At 40.0% G+C, this 24,776-nt stretch overlaps 1 protein-coding gene across 2 annotated transcripts in view; it reads left to right on the top strand.

Annotated features, from left to right (window-relative positions):
- The window catches only part of KCNH1 (potassium voltage-gated channel subfamily H member 1), a 187,399-nt gene that overhangs the window by 103,698 nt on the left and 58,925 nt on the right, over nt 1–24,776 (top strand). For both annotated transcript variants that reach the window (XR_010471603.1, XM_065058372.1), the window contains exon 10: nt 2,462–2,658. Coding sequence is in view for 1 of the 2 variants with exons in the window: in XM_065058372.1 (XP_064914444.1) it covers nt 2,462–2,658 (197 nt within the window). In the remaining variant the exon portion in view is untranslated. The remainder of the gene's footprint in view (nt 1–2,461; nt 2,659–24,776) is intronic.

Here is a 24,776-nt window from a genome sequence, read left to right as displayed (position 1 = left end):
CTTTTTGATAAAACACACTTAATCTATCCCCCCTTTTTTTTTTGTTTCTCCTTTTTTCTAAGTGTTCGATCTTACTTTATGGAGATCATAAAAACAAAGGAGAGATGGTATGCATTTCCTTATTATGTATAAGAGGACAATTGTTCTAATCCACTGCAAATACTCCTGGGTGTAATTTTAATTCCTGCTGGCTATAAATATTTCCTATTGCTCCATTTCTCCCCACTTTTCTATGAATGTCAAACACAAGTTTTTTTAGATTCTGACAATCTAGATTGATACTTTTTGTATGCATCATTTAGAAAATAGACTTGACAGAAACAAAGCAGTGTGAGTGCCTTGCTTTGGAAATTGAACTGAAATGTAGGATTGATTTTTGACTAGATCACTGCCTGTTAACTTGATTTACTTCAAGGAAATTGTTAATAGTAAACAGAACGACTTATTGTTTTAGCCTGGTTTGTTTCTTAAAAATTGAGGCTTCTGTGATCTGGCTCAGTTTGTGGTTCATGTGTTGCTTTTCTCTGTTTGGTTTGGCTCAGTGGGCACCCAGCAGATGTAGTTCCTTCATGTGCCGCTCTTGTCACCCATGGGACGTCGCTCCCTGGGGTGGCAGGAAACTGCAGGAGGGGGAGCTTTTCAGGAGTTATATGTAACAATGGGAAACAGGGATTGCTGCCACAGGTAAAGGACACAGTCGTGTCTTTCTGTGTTATATGAAAAGCAAAACTAAATTTTAAAAATAGTGAGTTGTAACTAACTTCTGCTGTGTCATTCCACATGTAGGCAAAGCAGCACCATGCTGTTTGTACTTGAATTGTACTAATTGTTCTTCATGTTACTGTTGGGCAGTAAAATAATTATTGTCATTTTACGGTAGGGAATCTTGTCTGGAGATGTTAAGAAATATGCTTAGAAGGGAACTAGAATTCTTCTCCCTTATGCTTGGACTACCAGCTCTAACTGTTGCTCATCAGTGATGGCACATTTCAATACTTGATAGATTCCAGAGTGTTAATTAAAACAGTTGTTTAGCTAATTGCCTGGAAGATTGTGAGTAAAAGCATACTTATTCCAAATGCAAACAATCCGTTTTTACTCAGTGAAGCATATCAGTTTTTATGGTGCATAAAAATTGTTTCACTTCAATTTTGAATATATTGTGTGTTTGTCTGTCTAAAAGCCTTGTAGATCTATTTTGAGTGCATAGAACCTTTTTTCTCAGGCTGTTTTTAATGTATCTACTGAAAAAGTATGTGTTTAAATAATTGAAAATGTGAAAAGTCATTATCATTAAAATGAGAAGTTGCTTACTGCACTGGGCTATTGGACACCCACCACGCTTGCTGTTATGCAGCCTTTGTAGTATTTATGGATGTTAGCACTAAAGAGACTAGTGGTGGAAGAAAGAGTATCACTATGATGCCTTTGCCTAACCTAGTGGAACAGGTGGTTTCAGTGTATATATGTATTGAAAATGGAAATAAAGTCTACACTCCTCCAAAGTGTTTAGTGACTAACTAGGGGGACTGCATAGGTCTTTTGTGGAAGATTGGGGGCACAGAAGTGTGAACCACAGCTTATTGCACTAGAGCATGGCTTACCATCAGGCTGATAGCTTCTTCTTAAAGAGAAAAGGCTTATCATCTTATAGAAGAGATTAGGTGATGGTGGAAGTATAGCTCAAGGGCTGAGATGGGAGTTCTAGGTTTAATTCAGAAGTTTTCTTGACCTTTTTACTCACGATAGTTCTCTTGACTTTTGTATAGACTTTCTTACGTGAATATTTATTTAGGGAATGAAATCTAAAAGGGCCCAGCTGAAGTCAATATACTAATTCCTATTTTGATGCTTTGGCTTTAAGAATCGCTATAGGCAAAGTATTACTTATAAGACAAGGGACCATGTGGTTCATCCCTACCACAACTTGATAGACATTGTGAATGTATTTCTTTGTTGTTTGTCTTAAAAGTGATATGCAGTTGGTTATATAACACAGCAGGGGTTTAAGAGGAAAATACCACTCAAAACAAGAACAGCGTAATTTTTTGTTAGCATGGTAATAACTGAATATTCTTATCTTGTTAGCCTTATGTGTTGGAAAACAGGATAAAAAGACCATTACTCTGTAAAGGAGCTTGCAGCTTTCTCCTAAACACTTCCTTCCCATTTGTTCCCAGCCTGAGCTGGGCTATAACCAGTGAAATCCTGAGTGGGGGCTACTCCTCAGGCAGCTTTTGGTATCCTTGCCCTGTGTTGTAGTGCCCAGACTGGTGCATATGCCCTCACCGCAGTGTTCCTCAGTAAAGGTTTCGCTGGCTGCCGCAAGCTCAGAGACAGCATTTTTTTCTGACCACATAAAGTAGAAGAACTTTGACTGCATAAATAAGATACATGTTCTTTTATATTTTGGGTGGAAATAGTATCATTATTGAAAGCGGTGCTGCTGCTCTTTCTCTAGGCAAAGGAGACGTTTTTGGTGACGTGTTCTGGAAGGAGTCTACCCTCGCCCAGTCCTGCGCTAATGTAAGAGCTTTGACTTACTGTGATCTTCATGTGATTAAGAGAGATGCCTTGCAGAAAGTGCTGGAGTTCTATACAGCCTTTTCACATTCCTTCTCCAGAAATCTCATTTTGACCTACAACTTGAGAAAAAGGGTAAGTAGCTTTGATTTTAACACATACTGTATAAATGATCACTTCTAAGGACTGTCTGTATGAAAAAACTGAATTGCTCGAATTCTGGCATTCTTCATAGTCTCTCATAAGAAGGTTTTTCAGAACTTGCCCAGACAGCACTGCTAGCATGTGGATTCCAAAGGCCAGAAGTATTTATTCCAGTGCTAGTTTTAAAGGAAGCTGGACTGTGTATATGTCAAAGTATTTTACATTTCTATGAAGTGGACAGATTCCAAGCAGATTTGTGAACAGCCAGGCATTTGTGATAAGCGGTGTTCACTACTTTCTCCAACTTTCATTTGTAAAACAGCTAAAATATGTTAGAGGTGTTGCTTGATGTTACGAGGAAAGTGGAAGAAAAGCTATGAAATCTAATATATGGAACAAAAGTCAACAACAGTAATCACAATGGAAAAGTAATATGAACATGACTGATTCTATCAAGAGTTGTTTCTTTTAGTATCAATCACATTTTGCAATTACTTTGCTTATCTATAATGTTTCCATTTTCTTACATTTGATTTTTTGTCTCTCTTTATTTCTTCCTGCATGCCAGTTCAAGTTATGTTGTCACAAGTGAATTATCGTAACCTGTAATCTTCAGCGAACCACTTCTGTAGAATTCTATTAAAACTGTAGTGGGTATAATTCTGTTGACGTGATTTTATGATGCAATGTAGAAGACAATAGTATTACATTGAAAAGAAATACACTGGAGCACCTATACTTTAAAATATTATGATATAAAGATACTTGAGATCAGCTAAAGAGATATGTTTGATAGATTTTTTTTGTTCCTACAAACAGTTCTCCATGGTAACTCCCAGGTGCCAAGTAAGTCCTAGGTAATTACACCTGAAAAAATAGAAACCTTTTAATCTTTGGAGTCTGTTTTGTAAAATTAGACTTTAAGCCTACAGTATCTTTCTTATTTTTAACCTAGTGGTGCCATACTGAAATCAAAATAGTGCAATGATATTTTCTATTTGCATATGTTATCAATATAAAACAATCAGCTTTTCAGTATTGGGCAAGGAAGAATGTGCTGTCTACACTTTGGTCAAATAAATAAAAGCTCTGATAGAAAACGGATGTAACTGAAAACTAACAAGCAAATTTATACTTGAGGATTTCTTCATAGGACATTTCTTTCAAATGACTCTGAGTTCCTGAAGGGCAAGAAGATATACAGCTGCAAGATGATTTAGAGAGACCTTCTATTAAAAACTAAGTTTAAAAACCAGCCACTTACCTGGTGTTAATTAATGTAAGAAATGGAAGAATTTGTTATTGAGATCACTTAAACCACTGGTGTCACTGACTGGTGTGTTTTAAAATAACACTGTTGGTAATGTAGTAAGATGGTCTACATTTTTTTTTTTTTTTTTAATGTCAGTAGAAATAACGAACTTTGAGGCATAGAAGGACCAGCTCTCTTAAAGCTCACAGTAACGCTCGCAGAGTTGCATCATTTTGGATCTGCTGTGAGCCAAAAGTCCCAATTTTAGAATCAAATGCCTACTCCAGAATTGACACTCTTTCTCACTATGTTCATCGGCATAGCTCATCTCAGCTGAAGTTACAAAATGCTTTTTAACCATGGTATCGTAATTCCTGTGCTGTCAATTTTCTACACAAAGTGTTCCTAATAAAAAGGTACAGTTTATTATGGCAATTTCCATCCAGTTATTCAAATAATTGGATTTTAATTGAGTTGCATTCAGCAGAAAAGTGTTGTTGCTTGATAATGGAAGTGAGAGTCTGATGGTTCTAGGTTAACAGACAGTAATTTTATTTATTTTATTCAGAGAAGCCTGATTGCAATCAGAATGCAAATGTTCAATAATGTAAATAATGTATCCTTTTGGAAATGCATAGAAGGTACGATACTTTAGAGATTGGATATAATGCACGTTAAAAGGCAACTTTTGAGAGTTTGGAATTTAATGTAGTTTAAATATCTGTGAATCTTTTATAGAAATAGCTCCCCAGCCTGTCGCTTCTAACACTTCAACTGGTCTATTTCTGCAAATGGAATTTTGTAGAATTCAGATGAGCTGGTAGCTTCTGTGAGTTACGTTTGTGATGTATTGCATATTCTTTGCAACATAAATACCAGAATTACACTTTTCATTTCCAAATACAGTTTCATCGCTGGCTCCAGAAGTGTTCAACTAGTTGAAGTGTAAATACCGTGTATTCATCCCAAATATATTTATACAGATTCCAAATACATGAAAAAGCAGCTTTGGGGATTTTTTTTGCCTGAAGGATCTCTTGGGTATATTTTTAGACTTGGTTATCCCTCTGAGGTGTCCCCATCTCCAGGGTACACATACCTTTGCTTGGTCCATGGTACTGAGTGTCACTGTGTAGTGCAAGGTGCTTTCTAGCGAAGTTTTGCTCAGCTGAAGTGAGCTTTAGCATGGGCCTACTCTTTCACCATGTTTACATGCTCCTTGGCTTCTGGGTCTCCTCCAGTGATCCCTTCCCTTGTGAAGATGGGACACCCTGTCCCAGACCCTTCAGTGCCAGGGTCCGGATCCACTTGCTACCAATGGTGACAGAAATCCGCAGACACGCACGCACTTTGTAAGGTACCAAATCTAACTGATCTTGATCTCAGCTAACTCTAGAGCTGGATTTAGGAAAAGTAAAATGTATCTTCCCTCCATTACCTGTGCTCCTCTTCCAACCAGTCTTGAATGTGCTTTGGAACTGAACTTGGAGGGCAGAGTGTTTGTCTTCTCTTGGTGTCCTTCCTAGTGTTCTAGGGCTCCAGTTATGAAATGTTACTGCCCATGACATCTTACGGCTTAGTGGCCAAGGGGGTTGCTTCCAGAGCTGTCCATGGCATGCTGTGGATGTCCATGTCTGTGCTGTGAAAACAGTCTCCTTTCACTCACTTTCTTGGCAAACACGGGTGAAATAGCCTCTTTTCTGAAACTGTCAGCTCACTGTCAGGTGGCTCCCTGAGCAGTTTCCTCGAGCAATTGAAATCTCTCCTGAAGTTACTAGCTGTCTAGTTACCTTTGGCTGGAGCTCAGACTTATGGTAGAAAACTTTATTTTACCTGAAGAGGAAGAGAAAGGAGACCTTTAATTAACTCTTTCTGCTGCCAGTCATTGACATTTTCATGTTAATTGGAAGCGGGGGAGAATCAGCTGCTCCATCTATCTCTCCAACATCTTAAGAAGCTGGAACTGCAGCCTGTGGTTCTGTGTCAGACCCCAGGGCTTTGCAGCTGAAAGGAAGCTGATAGAGAAGTTCTCAGAGCACTTCCTTCTGTAACAATGTTGTGAAATTAAGGCAGGTTAACTTGATGTTTCTCCTCATTTTTGGAATCTCAGAGAAAAACCAGAGTGTAGACACTGGGGTTATGTTGGATGGTCAAGGGGCAAACTCACCCTTAGGGAGGGTGTGCTAGACGAAAGAGAAACATTGCAGATTTGGAGGGCCAGGAGGATTCACAGGCTGGATGGAGGTCTGTTTTTCTTCAACAAAGCTTTAAACACTTTGGGGTGTCCAGCCTAGACTACATAGCTCTGGGTTAGTAGGAGCATAAGAAGAGAGAAGCTTGCATGATAGTTACTTGTTGTTGTCCTTCGCTTGTGGTGAGATACAAGTTTACTGGAACCTTCTTTAGGAATGCGAAAGGCCTTTGGTAGCACTTGCAAACGTTCTGGTTTTGGCAGTTGTGTCTTTCCATGTGTATGAGCTTTGTGACTAATATTAACTTAGAATGGCTTGTTTCAGTGTGTTTGCTCAGTTCATTCTGCTGCAGCCATAAATGATGTTACAGCTCAAATGATCGCACAGACTACATAAAAGAGAGAATTCTTATACATAATTTATTAAGCTGAGATTTCTCTAGTAAGCCATTTTAGCCTGGACAGAGATTAAGTGACTAATTCTGAATGCTTTGGAGTATAATGATAGAAAGCGCAAGTTGTTTTTCCAGAAGTTGAAATTTGTGTCGTGGAATAAAAGAAGGAATGGAGTAGGATGTAGATATGTTATTTGGGATTTTGTAAGACTGAAGGAAATGGCAAAGAACGTGCTGCATTTTTACAAGGAAAGTGTGATTTAGTGAATTAAAGCCAAACTTTCTAGTCAGGAGATATTACTTGAGAGCTGTGATTGCAGCAGAGTAGTCTGTCTCCCTGCCAGTGTAAGATTGCTTACTTTTGTACATGTAGAGGTGTGCTTATTCCACACCACTCCAACTGTGTCAGTGGACAGGGTTCTCACCACCTCTTTCTAAAAGCTATTTTAAAATAATATAATTGTTCTTTCCTCTTCATAATTAGCTTCACCTTTCATCTTTTTGTACTGTAAGCTCTATCTAGAGAGGGAACCTCTCTCAGATCAAACATTCCAGCTAGGAATGTTTCAGACCTGGATTCTAAGTCTTGGGGAGTTTGGCAGCAGGTTGTTTTCAGAGATGCAATCCATAGCCTTGTATTCTGCCTTTCCACATGACAAATTTTCCAATTATTTTTCAATGTATAGGTTTAAAACTTTATCCCAGAATTCTTTCTGATGTGGAAGGCTGAATTGCTGGAAGATTTTAACAAAGCTTTCTTAAAATAAGCGAGAAGAGTGAAAGGTTTTAATTTTAGAACATTGGCTATTTGATGATGGATTTCAGAATGGTCGAACTGACAGCCTGTTTCTTTCTTATGTGTTTTTACTCACCAAAACAATCTCATCAGTCCTGTGGGAAGAGAGGTTTGATGCTTGACTGGCATGCATCTTGAAGCACTGAACACCCAGAACACTGGACATGACTGAGAGGTCTGGATGGATCTCTGGCTTGGGAGTTATGTTGTATTAGCTGGCCAGGGGGCAAAGTTGTCATTTTCAAAAAAATCTTCAAAATGTAAAAAAGCACTTAAGTACTTAACTCCCATGCTGCCTTTTAAAAGCTATTCAGGTAGTCGAATGTTCTTATATTCCCTGTTTCTCTATGCCAATCTAAGTAAAACACATTTTATTCTGTTTCCTCATTGGTAGATTCCATATTGTGTCTTTGCATCTTCTTTCTGGCCTTGGACAACTTAAGTTTTATCTGTCTTTAACAGATAACTGTTTATATAGCTCACAGATTTTTGTGCAAGTCGTCTTTACACCCTGGGCTGAAAGTGCTCTGAGGCATGTTGCATGTTGTTAGGTTTGAATGTCTGCTATGGATAATTTAAGTGAAGTGACTGTCAGTGAGTTGAAACCACATGCTTTGAGGAGGACGTGCCCTTGGATTTCTTCCTTCTCCATCCTTGCAGCTTGTTGGACTCACTCCTTCAGGTAAAGCCTTACTATCCAGGCTTGGAGAGGATTTGTCCAACTGCAAGCATTTAGCATTCATATTTCTACAGTAACTGTAAGTGTTCAGCCCAGAGTAACTCCATGAGCTTTCAGATACATCATCTTAAAAGTTTTGTTTCCAAAACCTTTAAACTCTAAAGTTATTTCTGTTCTATTTAAATCCATGTGGACTTGAGCCTCAGGGTACTGTGCTTGTACAGAGGGGGATCTGGCTACAAATAGTTTACATAGTGGGAACGTATATGTACAATAGCAAGACATAATGAACTAAGAACTTCTAAGACAATGTAGTGGATTGACCTTGGCTGGTTGCCAGGTGCCCACCAAGCTGCTTTATCACTCCCCCTTCTCAACAGCAGGAGAGACAGAGGGAGAAAAATATGATAAAAAGCTTGTGGGTAAAGATAAGAACAGAGAGATCATTTACCAATTACCTTCATGAGCAAAACAAACTTGACTTAGGGAAATTATTTAATTTATTACCGATTAATCAGAGTAGGATAAAGACAAATAACGAATCTAAAAAACACCTTTCCCCACCCCTCCCTTCTTCCCAGGCTCAAATTCACTCCAACTCTTCTCTCTCCTCCCATTGAGCAGTGCAGGGGGTGGGGGAGTGGATGGTGCCGTCAGTTTGTAATGTTTGGTCTCTGCTGCTCCTTCCTTTGAACTCTCTTCCCCTGCTCCAGCATGATGTCCCACTCATGGGACACAGTCCTTCACAAACTTGGTCACAAGCATTGGTCTTCACTATGGGCTGCAGACGAATCCCTGCTCTTGCACCTGGAGCCCCTCTTCACCTGCCTTCTTTCTTGACCTTGGTGTCTGCAGAGCTGTTTCTCTCACATATTCTCACTTCTCTCTTTCAGCTGCTGTTTCACAACATGTTTTACCATTTCTTAAATATGTTGTTGCAAAGGTGCTGCTAATGTCGCTGATTGGTTCAGCCTTGGCTAGCGGCGGGTCTGTCTTGGAGCCAACTCGAACTGGCTCTGTCTAACATGGGGACAGCTTCTGGTCTCTTCTCACAGAAGCCACCTCTGAAGTCCCCTGCTACCAAATCCTTGGCATGTAACCTGAATACAGACAACAAAACTGTTCTGTTATTTGTATTCAGTACATGATACAATTTCATGAAAATTTTAACTGTAACTTAGATTATGTGGGGAAGCAGTGAAACGCTTCTTTAAACTGCTCTTAAATGACTAATTCCTTTTAAACTGATTTGATGCATTAGTCACGTGAGATGCCTTCTCCTACTATGAATAATCAGCAATTTTTCCTCCATTTAGATGCTGTAGTATAACGTCTGTACAATTGTTATGAAGAAATAATGTAATATACCATACAAAACAAGATATGTATTTCCCCAAAGGAATGTCACATTGAAGTTCTGGTAGGTCACTTGCTAGTAAATCCCATTAAAATAAAAGTAACCTAGTGATCAATAGGTATTAATAACTCTCAATAAAATAAATTGATGGAAAAACTGGTAGTGTAGGGGCTACTAATTGAGAGGAAGCTCAACATGAGCCAACAGTGTGCCCAGGTGGCCAAGAAGGCCAATGGTATCCTGTCCTGTATCAAAAACAGCGTGGTCAGCAGGACAAGGGAAGTGATCCTTCCCCTGTACTCTGCATTGGTGAGGCCACACCTGGAGTATTGTGTTCAGTTCTGGGCCCCTCAGTTAAGGAAAGACATTGAAGTGCTGGAGCAGGTCCAGAGAAGAGCAACACGACTGGTGAAGGGACCTGAACATAAGACCTACGGGGAGAGGCTGAGGGAGCTGGGGTTGTTTAGTCTAGAGAAGAGGAGGCTTAGAGGTAACCTCATCACTCTCTATAACTACCTGAAGGGAAGTTATAGCCAGATGTGGATTGGTCTCTTCTCCCAGGCAGTTAGCAATAGGACAAGGGGGCATGGGCTTAAACTCTGCCAGGGGAAATTTAGGCTGGATATTAGAAAGAAATTCTTTACAGAGAGAGTGGTCAGGCGTTGGAATGGCCTGCCCAGGGAGGTGGTGGACTCACCGTCCCTGGAGGTTTTTAAACTGAGACTGGACATGACACTTAGTGCCATGATCTAGTAAACGGACCGGAGTTGGACCAAGGGTTGGACTTGATGATCTCTGAAGTCTTTTCCAACCCAGTCGATTCTGTGTGATTCTGTGAATCTGGAATTACAGTTCATCTTGAAATGGAAGAATATGATTCGTTTGTGAAGCTGATACTAAAGCCATAACTGCCTTGAAGTATCTTCAATAAGAGAATATTTCCTGTTCTGTTCTATCAAAGATTTCTAATTTTACACATGTTGGTCACTAAATACTTAAAGATCATTTGCACTCTGATCACTGAATTAGAAATTAAATTTGTACAGACTGAATTTATAAAATCACAATGTGTTTTCTAAGTATGGAAAGCTATGTCAATGTTATGTCAAAGACAGGCATTCCAATGACAGTCAGTCCTTGGAAAAAAGATGTGGTAAATAGAACAAGTTCTGGTCATCCTGAAATGGAGGTTAAGCACTTTCTTCATTAATCCACAAATGGGATTGATATTTTGGTTTTTTAATCACATTTTGAGTAGACCCTCTTGAATTGTTTTTGAAAGTTGTTGGTGGTTTTTTTTCTCAATGACCCATAAAATATGCAGCCTTAAATGTAAAAAAAAAAAAAAAAAAGCTGACCTTTTCAAAATCTATAGTGTGTTCATGAAGTCTTCCCATGTATGGTAAAGCTATTCTGAGTAGATGAAAAATACAGTTAAAACGGTTGATGGTAAATTAAAATAAAATTTGTTTTCAGACTATTTTAATCCTTAAAAAAAGAAGGCATAATTGGCTTCTGTAAAGCTATTTTCAGATCAGTAATAGAAAGCTAATGTAAAAAAGGATTTTCTCTTATTTCTAACATGCACAACCACCCACACCAGCTTGTTTATCAGAAGAACACGTTACTTTGATTTTTACCCTCCTCCACCCACATAGACTAAAGCATAGAAATAATTTTAAATAGACAAAGGTTACTTACTGTGACTGAGGATTCCCCAGAATAGCTCCCATAAGCCTTTTTAAAATAGAAAATGATTTTCCTAGCAACTGGGGAACTTCTAAATCTTGGCCTACCACAGGGGACAGAAGACTACCATCCAAAAGACAGTGTAACTGCTCTTAGGGAGTCTGGGAATCTGATCTTCTTTGTGAAAACAGTGAAATGCTTGCTACTATTTTTACAGTAGGAGGGATTAGTCCTTAGTTTAAACTCGTATTCTTCTTACTACTGTGTTGCCTTAGATAAATAGAAGTGCAATACGGATACTGAAGGGAGGCTGAACAGCAGCCTATGTATTGTGTTATATTGTGTGCATGGGGCACAATCCCCTGCTCACAGTTAAGTGTACTGCAGTGCCTTAGCCCACTTTTGGACCAAGGGTGTTCCAGAGGCATTCAAAGGAGCTTCTACCCTTTCTCCAAAACTTGAAGTCTATCTTCTACTGCTTACCATGACTAAGTGGCCAGAGTTTCAAAATCTGTCTATTTTTTATTTATTTAAAAAATAATATACATTTATTATTGGTGCCTGTCATCCTTCTGTGTGTACATTTATAATAACTGACCTATTACTGAAACTCTCAAGTAATCAAAACATTATGCACTTTTTCTAATATATGAATGCTGTTGCACACGCTTTTTGCCTGTATGTGCCATGATCTGTCATGTATTATAACTGCACTAATTAATGTCAATGCCTTGGTAACCTCTGTGCCCTGGTGAGTGTGTTTTCTGATATACCCTGGTGCTTCATACACTCTGGAGCTTTACTGACCAAGTAAAAGACAGAACAGTGACCTAATATCCTCCTGTGTTTTTTTTCAGCTCTAAGAATGATCTCTTCTGTCTGTAGTCTCGGAAGCAGCCGACTCTAGAACAAACTCTTATTAAAAGAGTGTGATTTCCTGGTGTAATAGCTTTGATCATCTGGTCTTCTCTAAGGTCATTAAAAGCTGAACTCATAGGACTGGAAATCCAAACACTTAATCTGTTCAAGACTCTCCATGAAGGAGAGAGACTGTAGGTAACTGTGCAGCGTGAAAGCTGAGTTACAAAGGCAAACCTAGATCCTTGAGCAATCAAACTTCATAATCTAAGTGATCAGATCGGTTCTTTCTTCAGGTCTCCAATGCAAGCTGAAATAGCTGCCCTCTAGGAGAAAAAAAAAAAGGAACAAAATTCTGGAGGTTACTACTAATGTTGTGTAGAGAGTTTATGATCCCTGCAAACCCTACCTACAGGTTGTCTGTTTTCTAGCTTGGATGTTGACCTTTATTGTAACTCTGAACTCTTGGATAGCAAGACAAAGGAAGTCCTTTTCCTCTTTGTTCGCCTGAGCCGGTCTCCATGGCTCATCCAAGGACTCTATTTGATATGCACCATGATGTGCATAAAACAAGTAGCTCACCTTAGATGTGACAAATGCTGTTAAGATTTTGTGTGAAACAAAGCAGTTTCCCAGCTTGATTTATGGACCCTGGGAGGTGCCTATAGTATTTGTGTCAAATTATCCTGGATGATTAGACACCTGATATTTTTCCTTTATCAGTTCTTGAGAATCAGTCTTCTGGTTGCTTTTGAGCAAGTATCTTGCTGGGGGGATACAGCCAGGAGTGTACCACATTCCTTTGTCTTAAGCCTGCTGCAAGAGTCACACAGGTGATGTGGTGTCTGATGTCAACCTGCTTGACAGGCTGCTGCCCATTCCAGCGTGACAATGAAGTGTTTGACTCCTGAACGTGGAGTGGAGTAACTACTAGGTGTGGCATTGTGAAAGTTGTTGAATTTGAAATCCAGTAAGCTTTACCACCATGGGAATGAAACCAATTGCAAACAAGACTTGCTATGGCACCGTGCCAGTCACCGTCACCTGCTATGACCATCACTAGTGACTATTACCACAGCTAAGGTCAAGTGGTGGGGAGGGTGTTGTGTTGGGCTGTGGCTCAATATAAGAACTTGCTGAAATACTTTGAGAGTAGGATCATGAATCAGCCCCTCTTTATTTGGTATTAGCTTTGCAGCAGGTAATTGGGTTTTTCCTCAAACTATGTATGATTCCTTCCTCAAAAAGAAATGCATTGCCATGTCAAACACTTGTTTGGATTTAGATTTTCAAACAGAAATATGATACTTGACATTGATTTAGAATACTAAAGCCCTATGCAAATGAATGTACTAAGGGTTTTTAGGGTAACTTTTCTAAATTAGTGAACTGCAGAGGGTGCTTACACTCATCTCCACTTGAAAACACTGTCAGTATTGTCACTCTTGCTATTGCTTTTTTTGATTCCCACTCATTTTCTCTTTCTACATACTACATTCCAAAATGGGGTGTGAAGTTCAGTATCTTCTGTAAGGGCACTTCCATATATACACTGAGTTCAGTAATATCACCCTCAACAGAAGCAGGAGCATACAGTGGCAGGCTACTTTGAGTTATACTCAGCATCCCAAAATGCTGTCCATATAGGACTTGGGGTGGGAATAGTGCTATCCATGCTGGACAGCTGGATATGAAGTGTTCTTAATTAAACACAGATCCAAATGCATTGTCTGCCTGTGCAGCTGTGAGACTGCATAATGTTTTTGCCAGATTTTTGTCAGGAGCTAAGTCTGCTAAATCCATTTTTAATTAGTACAGCATTATGAATGTGAAAACCTGATGCCAAATTAAAGTCATATTTGAGACTTGAATACTATGTGCTTTTGTTCCTGTATACTTAGGGGTTTTATCTTTTTGTCACCATCTTTTGGGGTCTTTTCCAAATACAGAAAGGAAAACGCTCAACATGTGCCTTGTTCCAAGTCTTTGTGACTTTGTCAAACCACATCTACACCAGGTTTCCAGCATGTGTCCCCAGGAACCATGCAGCCAGCACAAACTGGCCTTGTCTTGCAGTTCATCTAAAGGTACTATGCCTTCAGCTTAACATTTCAGAGGATGTGCTTCCATCATTCTGATTAGCTTCATGCTTGGTCATTTCTCCCATATGGTCTGTGAAAAATATACCACACAACTAAATTATTCTTAAAACAAAACCAAAACCAAAAGCTACAATAAACACCTAACAAAATGCCCACAAAAATACCAGGACATTACCCTTTAAAAAGAGCTAATAGTATACACAGGTTGACCAGAACAGATAAATCTGTATCTCCAATCTTCAGGGTTGATGTGTGTTTCTCTTACAAAAGTTGAATAAATAATGTAAACTCTAGCATTCTTTGCACTGTTGCAGAAGCAAGGAATGTTACAGTCTTCCTTCAAGTAAGGGAGTGGGCAATTTGTTAATTGTTTTCCAAGGTCTCACAGGAAAGATGTTATTTATGGCCCTTTATTATCTCGATTAATGAAAACAAAATTGCTGTTGACTTCCATCACATATTTGATCAGATAGTTTAGGCTAGAGGTGAAATATGAGGATGCTGTAACCTTTGCCCACGTTACGGTACAAAGTAATAGCAGAGGAAGAAAATAGTGTTATCTCTAACAAATGGATATTGGCTTTGCTATTAGAACTATGTTGTAGCCTAGAAACATATTATTAGCCTCTGATTTCCCTTGACTGTATTTTTCAAATTGCTCAGGCAGCAAGTCTTGTAGGAGTAGAAGTTGCATTGGGTAGTTAAGTGGCTTATATGCTTTTGGTGATTATCCTGTACCCTTTCCAGAAGATGAGATTCACATTTAGTCCAATGACAAATTCATTGGAGTAAGTGGAAGAAGTAATAATGAAAAGCTTTTATTTGGCATGTAATTTGAGAACAGTTCTATCCTTTAACATAAAAGCATTATGATCTGCTTTGAAAGTAACATTCAAAACTGTAATTTGCTTTTGATAATCAAGACAGTTCATAAATGACCTTCGTCATTCATACCCAAACCATCCTGTAACACAGATGTAGCTATGAAAGGAGTTTGAAGAACTTGTGGCTTCTAGCTTGTAGTATATTTCAGAAATGAATGACTGTTCATCTAAGTTTGTTATTGATCTGTTATTTTAATGATATCTAGCATATTTGTTAGTGATATGAAGGCTTAACTTCAAAAATACCAAGGAGGTGTTTCTTATTGTGCTCTCTGAAAATCTGTAATTAAATATAGCATATTGCTTGTTTTACCACATTTTCTAATCAGTAAGGTTTTCTGAGCCCCATCATTGTCACCAGAGTGCTTTTCAGAAAGGCACACTTTGTAGAATTAGAAGGCCCCTACCAGATTATCTTTCATAATACTGTCATTTTCTTACAGTTGCAGTTGCTTTACTGAACATTTTAAGGTTTACAAGTGGGCACTTCATCCACAGATCTCATATGGGGTTTTATTTCTTTATAAGATATTCAATAATTTCTTGTCCTTATGTGAATGGAAACTCACATGTAGAGGAATAAGTGAGTTGCTGGATTGTAAAGTCTCTCTCAGTGACGATGAGGGACAGAACCAGGATTTTCTAGCCATATGCTCTACACAGTGTAGAAGAACTTTGAAGGTTTGCAGCATGTAGCATTACCTGTTGAATTATACCACGTGTAGTGGAAGAGCAGACTCTAATTTTGTGCAGCAGTCTTGCAAAAGGCCATTGTGTCTGCTCTCTGTCTGAAAGACAAGTCATCCTATGAATAATAGATATTGAATAGTACATACAAAGTGTGCTAAAGGAAGCAACCAAAACAGCAAAAACAAGGGCAAGATTGCAAAGAGAGACTAGAAAAACGGTACTTGGAACACAAGCTTGTCCCTCTTCCTGCATCTTCCTGCATCTACAAAGAGAAACCCTCAGTAGATAAGCGAGTTAAACAGCATCCAGCAGAGAAAGAGGCAGGAGATAAAAACAGTGTAGTGTCTGGTATCTCTCCATGGAGATGGGTGGAAAAAACTGGATGAATGGAGCAGCTGGTGGTATGTGATCCACAAGGCCGTACAGCAGTAGGTAATTGGGGACAGAGGCAGCTTACTTGCTGTGTTTTCATAGACCAGGTGGACACAATAAAAGCAACCAAGAACAATCTGAAATTGTCTTATTTACCAGCTTTTCCCCTAGCTGGCTGCCAAGGACACCCTTCTGATCGCACCATTTGGCAGCCTATCTGCCACCCCTTCCTGCCAACAGAAGTTGCAATACAGCAACATCTGTGCTCTCATGATCCCTGTGGAATATTATTAAAGCAGCCAGAAGAAAGAGATTAATAAGTCAGGAGTACTTGAGTACCTTCCAGTGATGTTACGTCACTTGAGTTGCTTTCTCAGCTATCTGGATATCGTAGTATCTAAGTCTAACCCTACCTGCACCGTGCCTTCTAGAAAGCCTAATGTGAGGCCACTGTGCTGCAGGCAGCGTCATGCCTTACTACTACCACACAGTGTCCTAGAACCAGGGGTACCCAACATGCTTTTTCAAAAGCTGAATGGCATGGATATAGAACCTGCCTTTCCCACTGAGCAGATCGTGGTGCAGGGCCTGTGCCATGGTGATCATTAAAGGCACTCTTAATTGATATTTCCACATGGTAACCCAAATGGTGCATGATGGATCCTGCTTCTCCTGTTCCTCCCATGTGAACGTGAGTGACAAGGCTGCTTAAGGATCAGAACAGAAATAGCACTTGCGTCCTGTAGCCCTCCCACCTTAGAGAAACAACATGTGATCAAGCTGGAGGCGGCTGCTCTGCGGTTGCTGGATGAGTGCCGAACGTGGGTTTGTCAGACTACCCAGACTCACTTAGCAACCGTGTGTGCGCTTGGGATGTGCCGAGCCAGCCTCAGCACACCCTGCTGCCTGTCCCTGCCTGAGCATGCCTGCCAGGTCTTGTTTTCCCTTAAGAATCACTCCGCATGTGTGTTTTGCTCTGTTTTGCCCACCAGCAGGTGAACCCCACACCTGCTTGCTCACTCAGCCTTGAAGGTGACTTGGGCCAGCGATGTCCATTCAGACAGCTGGTACATCTTATGCTCTGTGAGCTGTGTCACATTGCTGAGTTGTGAGAGCATCTTCTCAGGTGATAGTGCTGGATGGGACAAGCACCTAGAGGTCAATGATGGTTGGCTTTTCAGGTACAGCCCCCATGGTGGGCCTAGCGAGGCAGATGAAGCAGGATGACCTCTCAAAGATCTGGATCTCTCCTGAGTCTGATTTCTTTCTCCGTTCCCCTCACCTTGCCTTATAAGAATTCATGACAGGTGGCAGAGCTAGGTAGGATGCCTTCCACATAACTGAGTTGTTTTATGGGAGTGTGCATGGCGTGGACCAGCAGTGTGTGTATTCAAGTCTAAGTGGGCTTAGCTGCAAGGCATGGTGGTATCTACAGCAGTAGGTGCCCTGTCAGGGCTGCACTGAAGACAAGTTAGAGCCTGCTGGAGACACCAGGCTGGGCAGCAGCTAAGAAAACAACATTCGTGCTCCAGCTTGAGGCCATCTTTCATGCTCAGTACTCAGGAATGTTCTGAAAGAGCCGTGTGGCACTGAGTGTTGTTAATTTTACTTCAGGAGTGTTGATGTTAATTGGCCTGGAAGAAAAGATTTTTTTAAAGGATTACTGTTCTTCTGAGCTATTTAGAGGTTTCTAGCACAAATTGTTCAAAGCATAAACTGTTGCTTTGAAACCCCGCACAGTTCAGTGCAGGGTATTTTGTGGTTCATGGAGCCGTACAACAAACAAATAGGAACAGTTCTTATGGCTGGGAGCCTCCTAAAATGGATCTGACATTGGTGGAGAATATTTCTGTTGAAGAACTTTCCGATCCTTCCTCAACTGGAGGTTTCTAGTCCCTTTATTTTGGTAAATGCTGAATCAGTTCTTTGTATGGTCAGAGTGTAAGGCAAGAGTGAGCAGATGAGTAGGGTGGGAAGAAGTCTTTTAATACATTAGTAACAAGCTAATCAAATTCCTTTGTAATGGGTGTCATGTAGAGGTAGCTACTATTAGTTGGTATTTTGCTATTGCTGGATCAGTGGCTCTTTTGTTCCCACGTGCTTATCTTAGGACATTCTAATCATCACTGTATTAGAAAGCTTCCCACTTGATTTTTTCTTCAGGGTATAGACATTGTAAATTGCACTTATTGCAGAAAGAGAGTGAACAATGAAAGATCTCAGAAAGACTTTCTTTAATAGCATCGCATTAATTGGTGAAGATCGTTTTCCAGTCCAAATATTCTTTGTTTACTATTAAAAAAGCTTCAATTGCCTTTAGATATCCTATGTGATTTAGAGAAACAGACAAATGATTTAATTTTTATTTTGTTTTACACTGCAATGGAGCAAACAACAGATTTGGAACAAGCTGCTTGCTAGACCTTGGAAATTAAACTGCTCTTTTTATTGGGCACTGGTAAAGTGTCTCTGCCTTTCCTGATGGCAGACAAGCCTGAAATACATTGACTCATGCTTGTTAGGGTTCCATCAGGCTCCTTTTATTTTCTTGATTATGATTCTATTGCTGCCGCCAAGGCAGGAGCTCCTGCTTTGATTTCCCTTGAAACTTGTGCTTGCCAGAGAACTTCTCCCCCTAGAACCTGGTGTGAGTTACATCACGAGAGCCCAAGGTACAAGGCTATGACTAGTCTCTAGGCAGCTATTTAATGCAGAACATTGAAGCTTTTTCTTACCTCCTTTAAGTGAGGATCTGTCTGCATGCAGCATTAGCTGAGATTGGAGCAGAGGCTTTGGAAGACAACAATAGTTTAATTTTAACTCACAAATCTAACTGTTTTGATAAGGCCATCGTTGAGAGCAGTATTTTGGTGACTGAATGTGGTACTTTGAAGCACTCTTGTTCATGCCATTCTTGATCCTTAGTGAATTTTCTCAAAGCTGAAAGCCAGTAGTCAGCAGCTTTCACAGAAGTGTGGGAGCTTCAGGTGAGTGAACCACTAACCTAAGTGCCTTGAGCAATCATGAGTGCTTTCTCTGACTTACCTAACGCACTCTAAGATAAGATGCTTAGAGGCAGACTTCTTGCTTCCCTGACACCTTTTCAGGTTCTAAAAGTGCTATTAATAACCCATTTTCACCTAAGTAGTTTTAGTTCCTGTACTACTAAAATAGTAATAGTATATTTACTTTTTTTTTTTTTCCCTCTTTAGTTCTGTTCAGGTTTACACAGGCTCACGTTCTGCCTTTGTCACCGTGTTTTCCAAGTATCTTCTGGTGGGGCATAATGCAAAAGCACTAGCATCTGAACATCTGCCATGTGCAATTAATTCTTTATTGTCTTTTTTCCTTGGGCAAGTAAATGTATGTTCCGTACAGTGGTTTATTTTGGTAGGGTTTCTTAGTTTGTTTCTGTTAAAGAAGGTGGAGTCTGTGTATAGGGTACAGCAAATGGTAATAGTTTCTTAAAAGCGAGGTGAAGTAGAGCCCCATCTAATATTGCACATAATTATGCTTCCTTGATGAGGTGCATCTTGTGGGCAGTATGGTTATTGTCCCCTCGGAGTGAAAGGCTAAAAGGTTGTTCACTGGAATTACTTCTGTCTTTTATATACAAACTATGTTTCCTCTCTTTTAAGTATTTTAAGAGTGTTACAAATATGACTGTGTAAAGATCAGCAGACAACACAGTGGCAATGCAGTAGGTTTTCTTGTTTTGTTTTAAGAAAAATATACAATAAAAGAATATTCCAATCTCGGTGTTTCACAGGACGTCATTTGATATTTCTCTTTTACAAAATTTGAGTGAAATCCCAGACTGCTAAATCTAAATCAAGTTCTTCATATTAATGCTGCTAAAAAAAAATAGTGTATTTTCAGGCATTACAAGATTAATTGTTGGCTAATCTCTTCAGTTACTGGTGAGAAAAAGAAAACTGTTACTTGTTCCAGAGTTGCACAGCATTTGAAGATCCAGTTGTTGCAGCTGCTGTATGTCTGTAATGAACTGAGTACTGCCTAAATCTGTGGGGCTTTTTAATTGATGTACTTATAACTTCCTTCTTTTCTGCTCTGACTCACCTTTTGGATGCTAAATTGTGTAACCTGCCAGCCGATTGCCTGCTATGAAAAGAGTTGTAGCTGCAGGGATTATTATTCAGTATGTCTAATAATTTTCATATTTTAGTGATCTATTTTTGGATTATTATGCAACCCACCACTCGGTGGGACTAGGCAGAAGGGAATAGGGCAGGATTGGATGGTAATAAACATAAACCATTTGATGTGCTCAGCCAAGCAGTGGGGTTCCTCTGGGCACAGGTGATCTGCTTAAAGCTCTGTTGCTTTGTAGCAATTTGCTGTGGTCTCCCCCCAAATACAAAGCCATTTCCTGCCACTTAAATCTCCTGGCACTGGGGACAGGAGGCTTTCAGCGACTGCTGTATAGCTACTGGCAGGACTCTTCTGCTGTCAGGTAGGAGTGCCCCTAAACAAAAGCACATGTATTTATGTTTGTGCGTATAGTAGACAAGGATTGAACTGCAATTCAAAACAGTGTCAATATATGCTAGAAACTGCATAGTAAATCACCATATGTTCCAGAGGAAATGCTAAACAAAGTCCTGCTCGCTTTATATGTGCACAGCTGACTGGCAAGCATAAAGGCAGACTCATGATGGGGATGCCATCATGTGCTTTTCTTTGCTGTCTCGGAGCATGATTAGAGCCCATCTGCTTCCCTTAGTGCCGGGGAAGCGTAGGAAAACATTCAGCCCAAAGTTTTGCTGCTGGAGTGTGCACACCAGGAAGAAGGGAGCTAAACCCGAGGAGATCTCTCATATGTATTTGTTCTCCATTTCTTTTGAAGTACAGCATTTTACAAATTGCTTTGAAATTATCTTCCTTCTGTGTGTCGTACTGCTCTGGCTTTACGTCTGTGTTGTGCCAGTCTGACGTTTGCTTAGCTGTAGTTTGCAGACCAGGCATCTCTGGGAACCAGCCTCAGCCCTGTGTGCCGGTTAGGCTGGCTAAAACAACTGGGGAGGTGGCAGTAAGCATCTCTGTTCTTTTTACCTGTGCCAGTACGGAGTGTTTAATGCCTCACTAAAGCCCTAAGTGCAGGTGTTAAGAGTGGTGGTGTTTGCTGACATGTTTGGCAATCTATTTGGTTTGCATTTTTTTTCCAGGCTCTTTAGGATACTTGAAATATCTGATAGAAAGTCATAGAAAAGGCTAATGACTTCTTCTTCTTCTTCGCTCCCCGCCCCCCCCCCCCTTTTTTTTTTTTTTTTAATAAAACCTGATTTATTTTAATTTAGCTTTCTTCCAACTCGACACCTATGTGGATTGACATTGCTGTACAACGATAACGTTGACTGCTGTGACACCTACTGGTCGAGCTGAGCTGAACAAGGGAAGGCTTTGGGTACTTTCCCTTTCCTCTTTTAATGGTAATTCCAGGTAATGAGCTTGGCCCTTGGAGCAAACACAGCGGGGATGGTGTCTCTTGGAACAACTGACACATCTTCTTTCAATAGATCTACCGATACTTTGTGCATTAAGAAATTTAGATAATCACTTTTTGCTTTTAACTGTCTCTTCCATTCCTAGTAGCTCTTTAATCTTCACGCTCTTTGTTTCATCTGTCTTATCTTTATTCAAGTTTCTTTTTTATCATCCCTTAATAGTATTGAGAACTGCAAGGAAATCACTTTGAAGGCTTCTCTGAATTGCCTTTCTCCCCTAGAACAGTTCTTCTTCATTATCTATGATCATTTCTTCAGTACTGGAGACCTACTGTTGTTCTTATTGCCCTGTTAGGCATTCTACTTTTCTGGGAAAGGTAAGGAGCCATTCATGCAACTCCTTCCATGAGATCTCATACCTAAGGACATTTTGTGAGTATTGAGATAAATGGAGCTTTTCTGTATATATAGAAATAAATATGTTAGTAATTCCATAAAAAAAAACCAAACAGTTTTGCATTTCCATTGAACCATGAAGAATATATAAAATTTCATAACTGGAGGAAAATTTTCTGTATACTTTTTCAGAGAGATAATTTTTGTGCACTCAAGTAGTGCTGCAGTCTTCTAAAAGTGCATTCTCCTATATGTGATTCTGGAACATGCCATTAATCCAAAAAGTTACACAGAGGGCTTCTCGGGTTATTCTTCCTTTGAGAGTCTTGAGGACAATTTATATTCTAGAAGCTTGAGTAGCTTGAAGTACGTTAAAATTGCATGAGGTGACTTGACCTGATCTGGTAGTCCTCAGTGGCCGACAGGGAGGAATTCCTGCTCTCTCCTCTTCCCTGTTTCTGGATGCGTATTTCTGTCACTCACTTTATGTCTCGCAACTCTGACACTGTTCAGTCCCCACCTGCAGGCCCGTGCAGTTCACTGACCTGGCAAAAAGAGAGCGGATGGGTCATGGGACTTTCCACTCTGATGAGTACCATTGAGTATCAGCAAGGGACAAGAGGTGTTTGGGAAGCAGAGGTGAGAAAGGAGCTGCAGTAGGAAGCAGGTAGGTGAGGTCTCCCCCTTTTTAGCAGCAACAAGCTTTGTCATCTCTAGCTTTCACTTCCCTGGTCTGCCAGCACTGTGGAATCTTGCAGTGAGCTGTGGGTCATGCTGCCATTTCTCCGTCCTTTTCGTTTTCTCTGATTCTGGGTAAGTTCTTGCATTACATGTTTAGTGTAGGCTCTGCCCCCTGTCTAGAGCATCTGGCAACATGACCAATGACCAGCATGCCTTCTCTCTCTCCTCCCTTGGGGAAGATTTGGGTATTCCCATGTATCACCATGTTGTGGTGGTTTTCTTGTTGTTGTCATAGTTTGGGGTGGTTTGTTTTGTTTCGTTCTTTTTGTGTGTATTTTTGTTTTGTTTGTTTGTTTGTTTTTGTTTCTTGGTGTTGTTTTTTTTTTTTTTTTTTCACATGTGGCATTATTTTTTGTTAGAAAAGGCCAGTGAAATACCTATCAGCTTTAGACTGAAGTTTGAAAGGTTTGTGAGAGTACTTTTTCTGTTGGTATTTCTGACCCTTAAGAGACCTTTATGTCCTGCCCAAGTAGGCTTTGCCTTTACAGTACAAAGTTATTCCATACCAATGAACAGAAGATTTTAAAAGAATTTTCCACCAGAACTTAAATGGTTTTAACATACCCCTGGAAGTTGGGGAGCTGAAGAGAAAATGGGAAACCAAGCAAGATTTTACATTCCTTGGGAATTCTGTGAAAAGTTGGGGTTGCATATGCTATTACTACAAAAGATTATGGTACTGAGGATTTGTATTGGTAGTCTACAGTAATTAAAAATTGTGTATTGTGTATCAATCTATAGTCTGACTGAGAATGAATTGAGATGAGTAAATAAGCTCAGCATCGGAGAGGAAGGGATAGAATCCCTATCAGACAGCTGAGACTGTCAAAGTGTTGCTCACGGTACAGGCTACTCCTGAGCAGATTAATCAAATTTTCTATGCCAACCAGAACAAGCTTATTTTGATTTTCAACTTTAAAAGATCTGGCTCAGAACACAAAGTACACAAGTGATGGCCATTTACTTCTCTGATGCTATTCTGACTCCAGACTTCATTTTAGAAAGTTGGTTTTGGGCAGCAATGAGTGTTAGTGCGAGGTGCTGAAAAGTTCCTGCTTACCTGTGCCCTCGCTGAGGTCTGAGGGCAGTGGCGGTGATGATGTTCATTATTTCAATCCAGTAACAGTAAAATGTCCTTAGCAAGTTGAGGCCCTCAGACTTGCCTATTGCTGTCTGCAAGGAGCAGTCAGCATGTCAAAGATACTGGTGTGAAGCAAAACAGCTTGAAGCATTATCCCTGTTGTACTGATGGGGAATTATTAATAATCTCTCTCTGTCTGAAGGGTTGGAGTTACGAAAGAGTTCAGTACGTTGTGGGACTTCGGAAGCCTGTCATGGTCTGGTCACCCATTAAAGTCTCTCAACCTTATTAGTAATTTAAGTCTACATCTTTGTTATTTTTGATCCCTTGATATTAAATTACTTGCCCAGGTTCACGCAGGAAGTCTGTCACAGACTCAGGATCTAAACCCAGATGGACAGATTCCTAGTCCAGGTCCTTAGGCACTTTCTGGGGTGTCTTCTCTGTAAGCCAGGTCCTTAAAAAGAGCCTGTCAGTCAAGTGGCACTTCCAGTAAGCTGTAATACCTCTTAGACTAGAAACCTACAAAGTAAACCTGCATTTTGTAGCCACTTTTGCACAGCAATAGTGTGCCTTTTAGTGACATATCAGTACAAACTGTAATTTGAAATCTTGAATTATAGAAATCTCTGAGTCTTATTTTCATCACAATCCTATGCTTAGCTAGAGAACCCTGTGAAGAGACAACTGACCTTGACTTAATGATATACATCCACAGTGCCTAATTTGTGGTAATGTCATTTATCTGATGGTAAAATTTCAGAGAGTGAGAGACTACAATTTAATTTCACTTTTTTCTGGTGCTGTTGTGGCAGTTTGTCTTTGCTGTTGAGATGTAGTGGGGCACTGTGTACTTTAAAGGTTTCTGTATGGGCTGGCTGGAAATAGAGTCTCCTGCCAGGTTTGGGTACAGCTCAGACACTGAGGCAGAGCTCTGTCACTTTAATGGAGCTCCAAGCAACAGAGTTCTGATGTCTCCAGTGCAGCCACTCTATTAAATTACTTGTTTTGAATTCTTTGAGTTACTTCTTTGAATTCTTTCTGTGAGATTGAAAATCTATTACCTAGCAGAGGAATATCAGTGAACCTCTAAGGCCACTTTGGTTGGTGCCATATCCAGATGTGGTATTCTGTTTCCCAGGGGCCACTTAAGAGTAGAGC

Source organism: Columba livia, chromosome 3 (assembly GCF_036013475.1).
Source record: "Columba livia isolate bColLiv1 breed racing homer chromosome 3, bColLiv1.pat.W.v2, whole genome shotgun sequence".
NCBI classification, from domain to species: domain Eukaryota; kingdom Metazoa; phylum Chordata; class Aves; order Columbiformes; family Columbidae; genus Columba; species Columba livia.
Note: the sequence above shows the minus strand (reverse complement) of the source record. Positions and strands in the feature narration are given on the sequence as shown.